At 40.7% G+C, this 14,288-nt stretch overlaps 1 protein-coding gene across 3 annotated transcripts in view; it reads left to right on the forward strand.

The window, feature by feature from the left end:
• kcnt1a (potassium sodium-activated channel subfamily T member 1a) overlaps positions 1-14,288 on the forward strand; it is a 29,898-nt gene that overhangs the window by 13,619 nt on the left and 1,991 nt on the right. For 2 of the 3 annotated variants that reach the window (XM_027282148.1, XM_027282150.1), the window contains exons 11-30: positions 685-865; positions 946-1,110; positions 1,241-1,377; positions 4,144-4,207; positions 4,346-4,454; positions 5,251-5,359; positions 6,480-6,629; positions 7,677-7,906; positions 8,011-8,227; positions 9,779-9,884; positions 10,039-10,211; positions 11,206-11,277; positions 11,383-11,517; positions 11,599-11,710; positions 11,820-11,963; positions 12,210-12,293; positions 12,375-12,503; positions 13,501-13,795; positions 13,886-13,948; positions 14,037-14,121. In XM_027282148.1, the coding sequence (XP_027137949.1) occupies positions 685-865; positions 946-1,110; positions 1,241-1,377; positions 4,144-4,207; positions 4,346-4,454; positions 5,251-5,359; positions 6,480-6,629; positions 7,677-7,906; positions 8,011-8,227; positions 9,779-9,884; positions 10,039-10,211; positions 11,206-11,277; positions 11,383-11,517; positions 11,599-11,710; positions 11,820-11,963; positions 12,210-12,293; positions 12,375-12,503; positions 13,501-13,795; positions 13,886-13,948; positions 14,037-14,121 (2,760 nt within the window). The remainder of the gene's footprint in view (positions 1-684; positions 866-945; positions 1,111-1,240; positions 1,378-4,143; positions 4,208-4,345; positions 4,455-5,250; positions 5,360-6,479; positions 6,630-7,676; positions 7,907-8,010; positions 8,228-9,778; positions 9,885-10,038; positions 10,212-11,205; positions 11,278-11,382; positions 11,518-11,598; positions 11,711-11,819; positions 11,964-12,209; positions 12,294-12,374; positions 12,504-13,500; positions 13,796-13,885; positions 13,949-14,036; positions 14,122-14,288) is intronic. The other variant, XM_027282149.1, reaches the window with a different exon arrangement.

The raw sequence follows: 14,288 nt of genomic DNA on the forward strand, positions 1-14,288 counted from the left end.
TAGTAAACACGAACAATAAATCATAAAAACTGGAGTACACTAGCCACAAGACAGAGCTGGACCACTACACTACTTAAGCTGAGGCAATGATTTGGCACTGGTTGTGAGCAGAGACAGGGTTGAAATATTGCAGAGGTGACAAGGTGATGAGAGCCAGGTGTGAGGAGCGGTGACGAGCTGATTGCAGACAAGTGTGCAGTAAGGTCAGACAGGCCTGAGGAAGTCTTGAATTATATTACATTACACTGGAGACATGTCTATGATGGTATAAACATCTATGATAGTGTGTATAGGCCAAATGAGCAAATGTTGCAAGGAAAATATAAAGTGTTGGTCCATAAATTCCTGATAATTTCCTAGGAAGTTTCCTTCAGCTAAAGAATCATGTAATTTAGCAATCAAAAAGAAAATAGAGCATGATTGGTCCCAATTAATTCATGCAGCAAGCCAACCTGACCTTTCTGGTTGATTCGCTTCAGGTCTGTTGAACATGAAAGATTTTTCTTCAGGCAAACAGACAATTTTCCAATTTTAAAATAAATCACAGAGTGGAAATTAAATTAAATTAAACTAATATAAAAGTTTCAGAACCTCTTTCAAATTGATTCATTGAAGTGACCCATAAATTAAAATAAAGGGAATACATAAACCATTTGGTAGTCATACCTGACCTGTTCTACACAGCACATGTGGAATCCAGCACCTGGAGCGAGCAGGGAAAAACCTCTCCCTCTTCAATTCCTTCTACTTCTGCATCGTCACCTTCTCCACCGTTGGCTTCGGAGACGTCACTCCCCGCATATGGCCCTCTCAGCTTCTGGTGGTCATCATGATCTGTGTGGCTTTGGTGGTGCTGCCTCTGCAGGTAGGACGGTGTTGAAAATAATCTTCTGAATGTTCCTCCGTGAGTCTAAGTTTCACTCAGCTTGTGTTGTTGTGTGCCAGTTTGAGGAGCTGATGTACCTGTGGATGGAGAGACAGAAGTCTGGAGGGAATTACAGCCGCCACAGAGCGCAGACGGAGAAACATGTGGTGCTTTGTGTCAGCGCACTAAAGATAGACCTGCTCATGGATTTTCTCAATGAATTCTACGCCCATCCAAGACTGCAGGTACCAAACAACGCAATATAAACATTGTTTGCATGGTGTGTTTCTAATTATATTTAAAGGGAAAATACATCTTGTGATTCAGGTAAGGTAGTAACCGAGACACTCAAGTGGTTCTTGTGTAATCTTAAAGGACTACTATGTGGTGATCCTGTGCCCAAGTGAAATGGACCTCCAGGTGCGCAGAGTGCTGCAGATCCCTCTGTGGTCTCAAAGGGTGATCTATCTGCAAGGATCTGTTCTCAAAGACCAGGACCTGCTAAGAGCAAAGTAAGTGACAGATCCTAAAACGTCTCGGCTCAGAGTGGGACAACTTTTTTGCAGTAGCATTATGGTATGTAAACATCAAAGTGATTATCTTAACAGGGGTACTATGAGTAAAACTCATCATCATGTCTCCAAGGGGTATCAGGGTAGGTCTGTCGCAGTCCACCACTTTGGTCCAGGCTAAAATATCTCAACAACTGTTGGATTAACGAAATTTGTAGAGACATTTATGATCCCCAGAGGATGAAGCCCACCACTAAGGCAAAGGTTACACTCATCCAGTCAAATATATCTCAGTATCTACTGGATGACCACAAAACTGATATGAGGTCATGTCTTCTAAGTACATTTTACTTATTGTATAGTTCAATTAAAGTGATACGTGATCAAATTTAACAACTGTTCCTCTCAGATAATACTTCTTTGCTAACCTCATAAGATATAATACATCCTGAATCCAGAGAGTGTTAGAGTGGGGATCAGATTTCCTTCAATAAGGTGATATCACGTCTTGCAATAAAGGTCAGGAAACCAATAAGATCTAATTTGTATCTGGGTAGAACTGTAGAAGTCAGGGAGGACCCTAAAGAGAACAGTGATGATGAATTGGGAATGTTACCATCTCAAGTGTTTCAAAAGCAAGCTTTGACTGTAGAGTTATGGAAGGACAGAACCAGAACCGCATTGCACCATGTGTACTATTTTGCATTGAATCCAACAATGTCTACACCAAGTAAACCAGATCTGGGCAAGATCATTTTTTAACCTTGGAGCAAAAAAATTTGCTGCCAAGTACTTTAGCTGAACATCAGACATTGCCAGACCTTGATGAGTTTTTGGTTTCGAGTTAGTCTAGGAGATGTTTTGTCCCAGATAAACTGTAACTTTTCAGAAGAAATACCTGACAAAAAAAATAAGAATTCTTAAAAAATATCTTAAAAACGGACGCAAATGATGTAATCTCTTGAAAAGAGATCTTGAATGTAAGTATGTATGAGTGGGAAAGCTCAAGACTCGTAGAAGTTCACTCTTGCTGGATATTCAGAACATAGGGCATGAACTTTGTGGGGAATATGAAATGTAGAAAAGGATGTCATCTGCATATAATGAGATTTTCTGTTAAGTTCCACATCTAGTAATGCCTGTAATATTCAGATAAAATCCTTAAAAAGATGGCCAATGGTTTAATAGCTACTATAAACAGTACTGGAAGGATGAATGGAACATATGAAATAAAATTTTATGGCCTCCAAAGGAGGAACTGGTATTTATAGATCAATTTGATCATTCTTGACATCAATGTCTGCTAGTATTGTGGTGTTAAAGCGCCACAAGGGGAGCATGACAGTAAATGGCCTGGCAGGGAAATGTCTATTGAGCTCGCAGCATGGTAAGAGATTACAAAGAGTCCAGAGGAGCAGGGAAGTAATAGAGGAGGAAGTGTAACTGGAAGAAATCGATATGAAAGAAGCTGTAGTGAAGTGGGGAGAAGGAGTACCGCTCGCCATCTGGGTTTGAGAAATGCCACGGTCGGATCTATGAGCAGTTGGCACCTTGCTTGGCAGCCTCGGCCATCAGTGCATGAGTGTGTGTGAATGAGTGAATGTGACAAGTGTCACAAAAGTGCTTTGGGAAAGCAAACATAATCTGTCTCAGGTTATTCAGGCAATTTTTACACCAGGAAAGTGAATGAAAAGGACTGAAAAACCTACATGTCAAGTCTGGTTTATTTTCATAGCCTTAATCACATACATGCCGTCATGGTTTAGTTCTAAAAAGTGAACCCAAATGCAGATATGAAGGTCGAGTGAACAAAAGAAGACTTTAATGATTTAAGGAGCAGGCAGGCAACACAAAGGGAGCAGGAACATGGGAAGAAGCACAAAATACGGCAACAAGACTGACTGACATTGATACAGAGGAACACAGAGACTAAGTCAAGACAACAAGACACAGATGAAACTAATCGGGCTGGAAGAGATTATTAAAACTGAAGTAAGTAAAGTTACAGACACAAAGAGAGGGGAAAATTGCACAATAAAATAGTAAACACTAAAGAAACCCAAAATTATGACACATGCAACAGTGATACAGTCATGGTTAAAGGGCATTTTTATACATACAGGTCAGTCAGTCAGTGGTACAAACCTTGTGAAAACAGTTAGATATATATTGTATGTGACTGTGTAGGATTCTGTAGGCGCTCTGGCATTGTCATCAAAAAACCTTGCATGACTCACAGGGGGAACTTAAAGTCAGAATATCTCTCTCTCTCCACAAGCATCACATAAAAAAGACATAATCTGTGCAACAGTTGTAAGATAACATAAGTAAAATCTCCTACCAAACACGAAGTTATTACTTTGATGACATTGTTATATAACTTCACTGTATACATTTGGCAGGGTTCTGATAGAGCAATTAGAAGTAGAGGACTGGGTGTGTGTGTGTCGAGCTTACATCCAGCATCTGGCACTGTTTCAAATCCTCCCACACTTGTTTTGCAATTCTGCACTCTCCTGGCTGTGTTAATCATATGCAAAAACAGTTCCACATTCACAGCACATGTACAGTGCAGAGGATTTCAGGTTAATCTTTGTGTGTTTATCTATATGTACTGTTAAGCTACACAATGAATCAAAGGATGTTATCACTTCTGACCTGATGGCTTTGATCAGTGTGTTTGTGATTTTCTATTTATATATTTTTTTCCTTTTACGTGAATTTTGACTTTGCTCTATTATTTGTCAATTTGTCTCGGTGCTGCAGGATGGATGACGCTGAGGCTTGTTTCATTTTAAGCAGCCGTAACGAGGTGGATCGCATGGCCGCGGTAAGAAAAACAACAATGTATGAACTACCTGCCGTAACTGTTTATGTCAATTATGAGCTCTGATTCATTTGTTTACAATTCCTAATTAATTAAAGGAGATTATTTATGTAAATGCAAGAGTGATGTGTCGACTTTCAGGACCATCAGACCATCCTGAGAGCCTGGGCGGTGAAGGACTTTGCTCCAAATTGCCCTCTTTATGTCCAGATACTCAAACCCGAAAATAAGTTCCATGTCAAATTTGCAGGTGAGAGTTTCTAAACTATCATTTAAATGTTTATTTGATTTTTGGCCCGGGAGTTAGATGTCCAGTGTCTTTCAGCATTTTGTTTTGGTTTTTCAGAATCACTCTCATCACTATTGTAGTGTCATTTTCGGCTGTTAACGACCTGTCAGAGTTAAGTTAATGTTACCTCCATATTTGCTTGTATAAATACATAACTGCTCATAAGTTTATTATAGCAAGAGCTTGAAAGGTGACAATATGTTGTGTTTATATCGTGTTCTACTGCCGCCAAAGGCCCAAAAATCAGGATTAAATATGAGGCTAGAACTGGAAGTCAGTCACTGCTTTACTTGTTTATATATCTTATTTCAAAAGAAGAAATGTTAAAAACGAGTTGTGGTTTTTCAGGTAGTTGGTTGCTGTAACTTTCTCTGGGCACAGTGACTTTCTTGTTGCGAGGCAACCAGTGAAGACTCCAGGAAATCACTTTGGCAGGCCGCTGTCACCAAAAAAAATCGTTAGGCTAAAGCACACAACTTCTAATTTTTCCTAAGGATTAAACAAACAGGATATAATGTGTTAATTAGCATGCTCAGCAGGTGTATTGAATGTATTGAACTTTGGAGAGAGCTAGTCCAGCTTAAGATGACAGAAGATAAACTTTATCGATCTCAGCCCTCGCCAACTTCATACTCAACAAAGAACGGTCATCTAACTCTGGGCGGGAAAGTATTAATAAGCATATTTTTCTTTGTAACACATGATATTATAACTTGTATTTCTTGGACAACCCCTCTGATCATTTGTTCCTTTGCAGATCATGTTGTGTGTGAGGAGGAGTTCAAGTACGCCATGTTGGCTCTCAACTGTGTGTGTCCAGCCACCTCCACTTTGGTCACGCTCCTAGTGCACACCTCCCGCGGACGGTCAGTCATCTTGCATAACCACAGGCCTCCTTGGGCTTTTTTGATTTCTCCTTGGTGTGTTCTCAAAGTTCAAATTTCTTCACAAGTGGCGCAGAGAGATGAATAAACCGAAGCAAAGACAAAAAAAGTCTTTAGTTCGTTGTGGAAAACGGCAGGAAGTAAAGAGAGTGCATTAATCCAAATAAGAGAACAGGCGGCACCTAAATGGATTTTTAGGATGTGTTCTTTGTAAAGCTCTCTGGTGGCGAATGATTTTTCACAGCATGCATACGGATCACTTTTAAAAGCTGTCAATGGTTGAAGAAAACTGCACCAGAGGGGAATCAATAGGCTGTAGCACTTACTGCGTTCCTGACAGCTCTTTGCAAAGTGAAGCTTTGTGCGTTTTTATTAGACAAAGGGCGTACGGACTATGAGACCGCGCTCAATAACCACAAAGATGTTTAAGCGTCTGACTGTGTATGAGGGAGTAAGTTTATGCAAAGGTACATTTTATGTGTATATTTGCATGTGTGGGCGTCTTTTTAGAGACACATTTTATGTGTATATTTGCATGTGTGGGCGTCTTTTTAGAGACACGAAGCTCATCAAGAAAGATCATCAGGAAATAAGTTGAAGACAAATTGACAATGATGAGCATTTCGTTGTGTCTTTTATAACGAGTTACGTACAGTAATGAAGCCGTAGAGTGTGAAATATGATTTCTAAGTCATCTTATATAAATATTTAAATATATATGAATATTTAGGTATTAAGAAGCAAGTATGTAAACTGCTACCTTGGGATTGTTCTGAGCATCTCTTGTAGTCCATTAAGCTCCGTCAGAGTGCGTGAGCAATTACTGTAATTACCGGAAGTCATTACAAAGGGCATTTTAGAGACAGGTTGACTGACAGATGGATCAAGCTGTCTGCTTTCACCAGAGAACCCAGGAGACCCAGCGTGACCCCGAGGGTTTGGTGGGATGTGGAGAGAGAAGATGGAGAGTTTTTACAAATGATGTTAATCCTGATTTTATATTCGTGTTTGTAAAGACTGCGTGTATACCAGTCTGGTAAAAAGGTATAAGGTTTTATTAATCCATCAAATGTTTGACTGTGTTTTCCCCGACTGAATGCAGAGAAGGACAACAGTCTCCAGAGCAGTGGCAGAGGATGTACGGATGTTGCTCCGGCAACGAGGTCTACCACATCCGACTGTGTGACAGCAAGTTCTTTGGAGAGTATAACGGCAAAAGCTTCACATACGCTTCCTTTCATGCTCACAAGAAGTGAGTTGACATGTAAGCTAAAGCATCTCAGATGCTGACAGGATGTACCAGAACATTTAAGGTTGTTCCATGTACAGATAAATAAATGCCAAAAGAAGATCTAATTGTTTAGGTATCCTGCTCAAACCTAATGTAAGATTTGCTGCAGACTACAAAACCATTTTTAAGCTCATCCCTGCAAAAGTTGTGCTTATTCACATCCTTGGTGAGAGATCAGCTCAGTGAAAGAAACATTAGCCAAGAAGTTATCTGAGAAGATTGATAGTGTCGTGATCATATTTGTATGACGTACATAAAAACCAACAGGTGGTTCACTTGGAGGGGAAAAAAACAGCTAGCTTTGCCTTGTTCGAAGCATAGATAGTATAAAACATGGATGTGTGACGGCACCCGTAGATTTCTGAAGGCCTATTGTAAGGCTCAAAGTCGTGCTCTGGTTGATGACATCTTGGCAGTCATGCCTCTGCCGCTTCCTGGATTATCTAAAAACGGGGCAAAAATGTGGATCGTGGGTGGACCTGAGGTGGACTAAATGAAGCCTTGGTGCTATAACAAGCCACCTGTAACGGAACCTACCAGTCAATCAAAATGGCCATGCTGTTCATTATGCATAACTTTAAGCCTAATAATATATGAAGAGGTGAATCATATAGAAATTCACCCTCGGTACAGCTGTCATGGACAGAGAAATTAGCTATAGAAACCACAGCCGTTTTTTTGCAAACATGTCTATTTCTGCTATGAAGTTGGACATTTGAATATGGGTGCCTATGGAGATTAACCTGTTCTGTAGCCAACCTCAAGTGGCTGTTTGAGAAACTGCGATTTTTGGCACTTTAATGTCGGCATCCGAGCAGCACCTCTAAAATTCCATGAGTCTTGTCATCCATGTTAGGTTGCCAGGCATGTTAATTAATGATTTAGGCTGTGGACAGAGCCAGGCGAGTAGTTTCCCCCAATTCCTTTAAGCCTCAATGAAGTCCCTGGTTTTTATGGCTTTAAATGTAACGATAAGACATATTCTAACAGCCAGTATGTGACGTGCAGGTACGGCGTTTGTCTGATTGGTATAAAGAGGGAAGACAACAAGAGCATTCTGCTGAACCCCGGTCCACGTCACATCATGGCTGCCTCAGACACCTGCTACTACATCAACATCACCAAGGAGGAGAACTCGGCCTTCATCTTCAACCAGGAGGAGAGGAAGGGTCGCACTGTCGGGGGAATCTATGACGGACCCTCACAGCTTCCTGTGCACAGCATCATTGCTAGCATGGGTGAGACACGGATGTGGAATGACAAAAGAAAGAAATCTGACCTCTGGTGTTGTTGATGGATTTGGATTGACTGTGAAGTTCTATATGTGTGTGATAATTTACAGGCACCGTCGCCATGGATCTTCAGAACACGAGTCCACCCGACCCCTCAGGTGGTAAACTGGTCCCACCTACAGTGAATGGAACAGGGGGCCGCCGGCCAAGCATCGCTCCAGTTCAGGAGATCGCTGACTCCTCCTCGATCCTGCCGTGCGACCTCCTCAGTGACCAATCGGAAGACGACTCCGTCTTCCCGGATGAGAAAGGCCACTCATCGACTGAGTAAGGTTACTCATATCTTAAAAACCTAAAAACAAGGAGGCAAAGCAAATAACACAGGCTATGAAATAATAATAAAGAGTATGAATGGCATACTCAAGCATAAATACTAAACAGGTAGAGGTCCGATTTCTTTCTTTTAGTTTTTAAGACTACATTCTCCTAGTATTAATGACCCATAGATAGGTTGTCAGTATCTTCTAGTGATTGAAACCGTTACGTCACTACAGTTCAGAGAAAAATACTGTGTAGTTGTAACCCACTACTTTTACACACAACATAAGGTCAGTTTTTAAAATATGGTGCACATAGATCCAGCACTGTAAAGTTGTTAAACTTAGCTCCATCTCAAGCTGCAAGTGTAACCGCACTCTTTTTAATGTGTAATTATTTAACATATAATCATATAACCTTCATGGGGGGAGTAAATTAAAAGTACTTTTACTTTTGTACTTGATGATATATGTGTATTTTTACTTAATAAAAAAGCTTTGAATGCTGGATTGTTGCATATATTATGTTATATATTGACATTATGCTATTGCTGCTTTTACTTACTATAAAGAAAGTAAAAAAATCTGAACACTTTGTGCACCATCTCTTTAAAGTGAAAGTGCCACTTTTGTATAAACTGGTATATAACAGGCTTTCAGGTCCTCAGCCAGTTTTAATCAGTTAAGCTGAGTCTAAAATAATTTAAAAACCCCAGTCATTAAAGGGTTAGTGTGTAGGATTTAGTGTTTAGTGTTGCTGATTGTAACACACGGCACTATTGATACACACGGAAAAAACACACGGTCCTATTTAGAGCCGGTGTTAGTTTGTTTATCCAGGGCTGTGATAGAAACATGGTGTCTATAGACATAAATGGCTCATACCAAGGTAACAAAAATATAATGGTTCTTATTTTCAGGTGATTATACACTAATGAAAACATGTCATAAAAAATAAACAGAGCCCCCCAAACTCTGACATACTGGACCTTTAATATATATAAAATCAAAGATACAAATAAACAATCTCAATGCAACCTCAACTCAACTCAAACTTTATTTATAAAGCACATTTAAAAACAACTGAGGTTGACCAAAGTGCTGTACAGGTTAATACATATAATTAACATATAATACATATAATACCATAATTACAAAAGGTTAAGATAAATGCTGAGATATTTAAACTTGATTAAAAGCCAGGAAGAAAAAGTGTGTTTTTTTAGGGAGGATTTAAAAACCTCAAATGATCCAGCAGATCGGATGTGCCAGGGCAAGTTATTCCAGAGCCGAGGGGCCGCCGCCACAAAGGCTCGGTCACCTTTGGTTTGTTGTTCCTCACAAAATATCTAACTAAAGCAAAACAAAATATTTAGCTATAGTTGAACCTGAATGCTAATTTCGAAGGTAACATGCATAAATTCGCACATTCAGAAAATTGCCTGAATGTTTCTTTTAACTTCCAACGAGTACAACAAGAAAAACCTGACAAATGTTTTTTTTTTCAATACAGTCTGTCTCTGTGAAATGTGTCATTCATGCTTTCTGGATTGGTTGGCAGGTATGTGAAAGGTTATCCCCCTAACTCTCCGTACATTGGGAGCTCGCCCACCTTGTGCCATCTGTTGGCTGAAAAAGCCCCGTTTTGCTGCCTACGACTCGACCAGGTGGGCAGTCGCTGTTCCTCCAACTTAGTCACTCAATTTCTTACAGCCTCCATCGTTCCTTCAGTCTCTGTCCTTCACTTCATAAAAGCAAAAACCTAAAATACCTGTCTGTGTTGTGTGTGTGTGTGTGTGTGTGTGTGTGTTCTCTACGCAGGGTTGCAGGCACAACAGTTTTGAGGATGCGAAGGCTTACGGCTTCAAGAACAAACTCATCATTGTGTCTGCTGAGACGGCAGGGAACGGTCTCTATAACTTCATCGTGCCTCTCAGAGCTTATTACAGACCCAGGAAAGAACTCAACCCCATTGTTTTACTGCTGGATAACCCGTGAGTTCACTTCAACACACGTCATTCATTTCTCTCCCCCTTCATTCTTGCTTTTCACCATGTGCCACGCTGGGAAACATTATGCACGCTAAAAGCTCACGTCAGCCCTGCATTTAGGACAAGTCTGTGGAGGTGGAACTCCATTGTCGGCCCTGATGTTAGGTTACTGCTGCTGCTGCTCGCAGTGACGCTGTGTTTTGAGCGACAAAGAGAAATAATAAAAAAAAAACGCCGCACTCAGTAGTCCCAGACAGTAACCATAGCAACTTGCTTTGCCTTGAACCTGAATGATATATATTGCTACAAGGGAGGGAAGAGAAAAAAAGATGAAGAAAGTGATTTTTCTTTCTTTTTTCGTTCTGGAGAACACCAAGCGGGCTTTTCATTGACAACCCTGATGTGTCCCTTTTTACAGCCCCCACATGCGAGCTCTCAGGACTCTCATGGAAACGAGCACACAACAATAAACTCTCTCGCTGCATGCATCTCTCTCTCTGCCTATCGCTGTTGCACACACATAAATACAAACACCCACACACTTGGATACGCAATTCAAGCACTTACGACAGCCTTGGGTCTCTCGTCAGCAGGACTGGGCAGATGCATAAAGTGATGTTCTGTCAGGGGTGGTGGCGGCGGTGTTGGTGCTGGTGTTGGTGTTGGTGGTGGATGAGGACAGGCAGTAATACAGAGACTGAATCCCTCTGAGCGACGAACTCATCCCTCAGCATAAAGACACACTAAGCGGAGACATCAAACATCACGTTATATTCACATTTGCTGCACACTGAAAGCGTTATGTCTCTGTAAGCAAATAGCAGAATAAAGAAAAGAAACACCACAAGGCGACATTTTATCCTGTTTAACAGCTATTCATATTCAAGGATTTCCCCAAGTAAGAGACGAACTTGAACGTTTCCGATGTGAATACCTGACTCACCTTTTCATTCATTAAAAAATATCTTTCTTTAGCACTAAATTATCTTTCCTACAGGCCGGATAATCACTTTCTGGAAGCCATCTGCTGTTTCCCTATGGTCTACTACATGGCTGGGTCCATAGACAAGTATGATCTTATTATATATTACATTTGTTTTAACTGGATGAGCAGTGTGTTTCAGGTATGTTGGTGTCTACTGGTGTTATACTCGTGTGTGTGTGTGTGTCTCAGTCTGGACAGCCTGCTGCAGTGTGGTATCATCTACGCCGATAATCTGGTCGTTGTGGATAAAGAGAGCACAATGAGTGCCGAGGAGGACTACATGGCCGACGCCAAGACGATTGTCAACGTACAGACGATGTTCAGGTAATTGAAACGATGAAACCGTGATGCTCTTTAATGTTTTACCATCACTTCATCAGCATTGGATTATCTCTCTCGTTCCAGGTTGTTTCCCAGCCTCAGTATTATCACGGAGCTTACTCATCCATCCAACATGAGATTCATGCAGTTCAGGGCAAAGGACTGCTATTCACTGGCCCTCTCCAAACTGGAGAAGGTAAGCCATAACAAGAGAGCTCATAGTATGAATTATGAACATGAATTGTAATACAGACGATGTGAAATATGTAGTGTTTTCTTCTTCTTTGCCATTCAACTTTGTTCAGAAAAGTGACAGAGCTTTAAATGCTGATCCTGGCTCTCCACAGAAAGAGCGCGATAAAGGCTCCAACTTGGCCTTCATGTTTCGCCTCCCTTTCGCTGCAGGCAGAGTGTTCAGCATTAGCATGCTGGACACCCTGCTGTATCAGGTTGGTACACTCCTACAGCTAAGCACCTCAGATGACTCTTTTTTTTTTTTTCTTTCCCTTTTAAATATCAGGTGAGAGAAATGAATGTCTCTTATGCGTCAGCGGAGAAACAGAATCACCTGAAGAAACCATAAAACAAAAGTGCCCTCTTGTGTTCAGTCGTTAATAGAAAACTCATTCCTCTTTCTTTTATATCTTACTGTTTTTAAGCCGCAGTAAATTTATAAAGTTATTTTTCTGTCTAAGTCTTTCGTGAAGGACTACATGATCCTGATTGCGAGACTCCTGCTGGGGCTGGACACCACTCCAGGATCAGGATACCTCTGTGCCGTGAGTTAGAAAAAAATCTGGTACGATGCCGTACTCCTAGTTTATCTAACTAATAGTACACCCATGTGTCTCTTGTTCCAGATGAAAGTAACCGAGGGAGATCTGTGGATTAGTACCTATGGCAGACTGTTCCAGAAACTCTGCTCCTCCAGTGCAGAAATTCCTATCGGGATCTATCGGACAGAATCCCACATTTTCCCGACCTCTGAGGTGAGATCTTAGAGCCAATACTGCGAGTTGTACGATGGGAAATATTTATCTCAAATGCAAGAACGTGTCTATTATGAATAAGCTTTTAATCTCTGGTTTGCAGCCGGATCCTGACACATTATTATAGTATATAACAAGACAAAGAGTCTTTCTAGTATGGTAACATGTTCACAATGACTAATGTGTTGATGTTTAGCCAGTAATGTTGATCATCCTAGTGTGGCATGTCATCATGCTAATATTTGCCAATTAACACTAATCACAGATTAGGTTTAGTATTTCATAACGTAAATCAAAGTATACTGTAACAAAGTAACACTTCATCCTCTGGAGAACATGAATGTTTCCTGGCAATCCATCCAGTAGTTTTCGAGACATTTTACATTTTTTTAACCTCAGTGTGGCGTAAAGAGAAAAAGTCAGAAGTCACTGAAGTCATCAAGATACATTAAGTATCTGTTTAACGTATTATTATGTGAACTAATTCACAGAATAAGTGAAGACTTTGACCTGCTCGTAGATACAAAGTCAGGGGATGACCAATAGGCTTTAGCCATAAATGTCACTAGGTTGCTAGGATACATGAAACACTGTATATGTGTGCATATGTGTGCATATGTATGTATATGCACGTATGTGCAAATATGTGTATATATATGTACATGTTTGTTCTTTATCATGTGTTTGCTGGGCAAGTATTCTCTCCGTTGCCATCTAGTGGTTGTGTTTATGATTTTCTCATCCTTATGATGTTTTTTGTTGGTTGTCTTAGTTGTGTTGTATGATTGTTGTTTTGTTTTTGTCTTTTCTGTAACTTTAATTATTTAGAATAATAATAATAATAATAAAAATAATAATAATACATTTTCTTGGCAATCTATCCAATAGATCTGTAAATGGACCTTGAACCGCCCACCTTCCAGTTCCCAAGCCAACTTCCTACGGACTGATCTACTGCCATATATTAAAGATAACATCCTGTTTTTCTGCTCCCCAGTCACAGATGTCAGTCAGTGTTGACGATTGCGAGGACACCAAGGACAGGGCTGATGACTCTCGGAGCAATGACCAATCAGATCACCCCCTGCTGAGGAAGAAGAGCATGCAGTGGGCACGGCGTCTGAGTAAGAAAAGCGTGAGGTGGCAGGGAGTGACCCGGGACTCGAGCAAGGACCACGCCCAGCGCATCGCTCAGCAGCGCCTCAACCTCTACCGACGCTCTGAGAGGGAAGAGCTGTCCGAGCTGGTCCGCAACCGCATGAGGCATCTGGGCCTCCCCACCTCTGGATATGGTGAGGATGGACACATCTTTATCTGAGAAGGCTGCTCAAAGGTTTTCCTTACTCTTCTTCATCTGCTTCTTTTTTAACTTCTGCTTGTAGAAGATCTAACCAATCTGACAGCCAGTGACGTCATGAACAGAGTCAATCTGGGATACCTACAAGGTAAGCATTTAGGTGGCAGGTAGAAATGATACCATGGTACAAATGTGGATATTCCAATTTGCTGACTCAGATGATGTTTGTGTTTCAGATGAGCAGAACGATCATCAAAACACTCTGTCCTATGTCCTGATAAACCCCTCTCCTGACACCAGGCTGGAACTCAATGATATCGTGTAAGCATTACTCCATTTTAGTAAAAATCGTAATGATGTTTTATGATGTGCAACCCCAATAAATAAAATCTATGTATTTTTGCAGGGTCATTTGAATTCAGTGCAGTAGTAATAATTAATATCTCTATATTATCAATGGATGATATGACACCAGATGACCTGACACT

This window comes from Larimichthys crocea, chromosome IX, assembly GCF_000972845.2.
Source record: "Larimichthys crocea isolate SSNF chromosome IX, L_crocea_2.0, whole genome shotgun sequence".
Classification (NCBI taxonomy): domain Eukaryota; kingdom Metazoa; phylum Chordata; class Actinopteri; family Sciaenidae; genus Larimichthys; species Larimichthys crocea.